This window comes from Bison bison, unplaced genomic scaffold (genome assembly GCF_000754665.1).
Source record: "Bison bison bison isolate TAMUID 2011002044 unplaced genomic scaffold, Bison_UMD1.0 scf7180017864183, whole genome shotgun sequence".
NCBI classification, from domain to species: Eukaryota; Metazoa; Chordata; class Mammalia; order Artiodactyla; family Bovidae; genus Bison; species Bison bison.
In genome coordinates, this window is record NW_011494755.1 from 7986707 (window position 1) to 7987851 (window position 1145).

Sequence of the window (1145 nt, forward strand, 5' to 3'; positions counted from 1 at the left end):
TGGACATGAGTTTGAGTGAAGTCTGGGAGTTGGTGATGGACAGGGAGGCCTGGCGTGCTGCGATTCATGGGGTCGCAAAGAGTCGGACACGACTGAGCGACTGAACTGAACTGCTGTCATCTAGTGTGTAGAGACCAGAGACGCTGCTAAACATCTTACAACGGGTAGGACAGCCCCTAAAAGGCAAAGAATTATCCAGTTCAAATGTCAATAGTGTGGAGGCTAAGAAACCTAGAACAAGATGGCCATGCACTTTAAGTCAGATAACGTCTAGAATCTCTAAAAGTTTAGTTTATTTTTGGAAAGGCAGAATGGGGTTATCGAGACTCGTCTGTAAAACCCTGGGCACACATCTTGACGCTGAAAACCAGATCGCATGAGAGCTAGATTACCAACCGCAGCCAGTGAGGTCGTGATGCCTTAAAGACTGCGTGGAAAGGGGACAGTAGAGCGCTATGCACACACTGGTTAAGTGCACCTCAGAGACAGAGACATCCCTTAGGTCTGTCAGACTGAGAACAAACCCAGTTCTCTGGGACTAGGAACAAGTTTTCAAAGCTACCGGAAGCGGCCGGGCTGCTGAAGCATCCTGTTCCCCTAGCAACGGTCGTGAAGGAAGTGGTTGCGGCCGCCGCGCCCGGTGCGCCTGCGCCGAGGCGCCGCGTGCTGACGTGGAGCTGAGCCCGGGCCGCCGAGCGGGGCGCAACGAGGAGTGCCGGGGTGCGGCTGGGCTCTCGGAGCCGTGGCCCAGCCGGGATGGCGATCCCGTTCGCTCCGAGCCGGGGAGCTGGGGCTGCTAACCGGCGCTGGGTAGTGCTGCTGCCGCCCCTGCTGCTCGCGCTGCTGCTCTCGCGGCCCGCGGCGGCCCTGGTGGAGGGACTCTACTGCGGCACGCGGGACTGCTACGAGGTGCTGGGCGTGAGCCGCATGGCCAGCAAGGCGGAGATCGCGCGGGCCTACCGCCAGCTGGCCCGGCGCTACCACCCCGACCGCTACCGGCCCGAGCCTGGCGAGGAGGGGCCGGGACTGACGCCGCAGAGCGCCGAGGAGGCCTTCCTGCTGGTGGCCACCGCCTACGAGACTCTCAAGGTAAGCCTGGGGGCTGCGAGGACCTGCCAGGGAAGCGCGCGGCGCGACCCCGTTGT

At 61.2% G+C, this 1145-nt stretch overlaps 1 protein-coding gene across 1 annotated transcript in view; it reads left to right on the forward strand.

The window, feature by feature from the left end:
- The first annotated feature begins 685 nt into the window (after positions 1–685).
- DNAJC25 (DnaJ (Hsp40) homolog, subfamily C, member 25) overlaps positions 686–1145 on the forward strand; it is a 20853-nt gene continuing 20393 nt past the window's right edge. Inside the window, exon 1 of the mRNA XM_010843577.1 lies at positions 686–1089. Within this exon, the coding sequence (XP_010841879.1) occupies positions 757–1089 (333 nt within the window). The 5' untranslated portion in view covers positions 686–756. The remainder of the gene's footprint in view (positions 1090–1145) is intronic.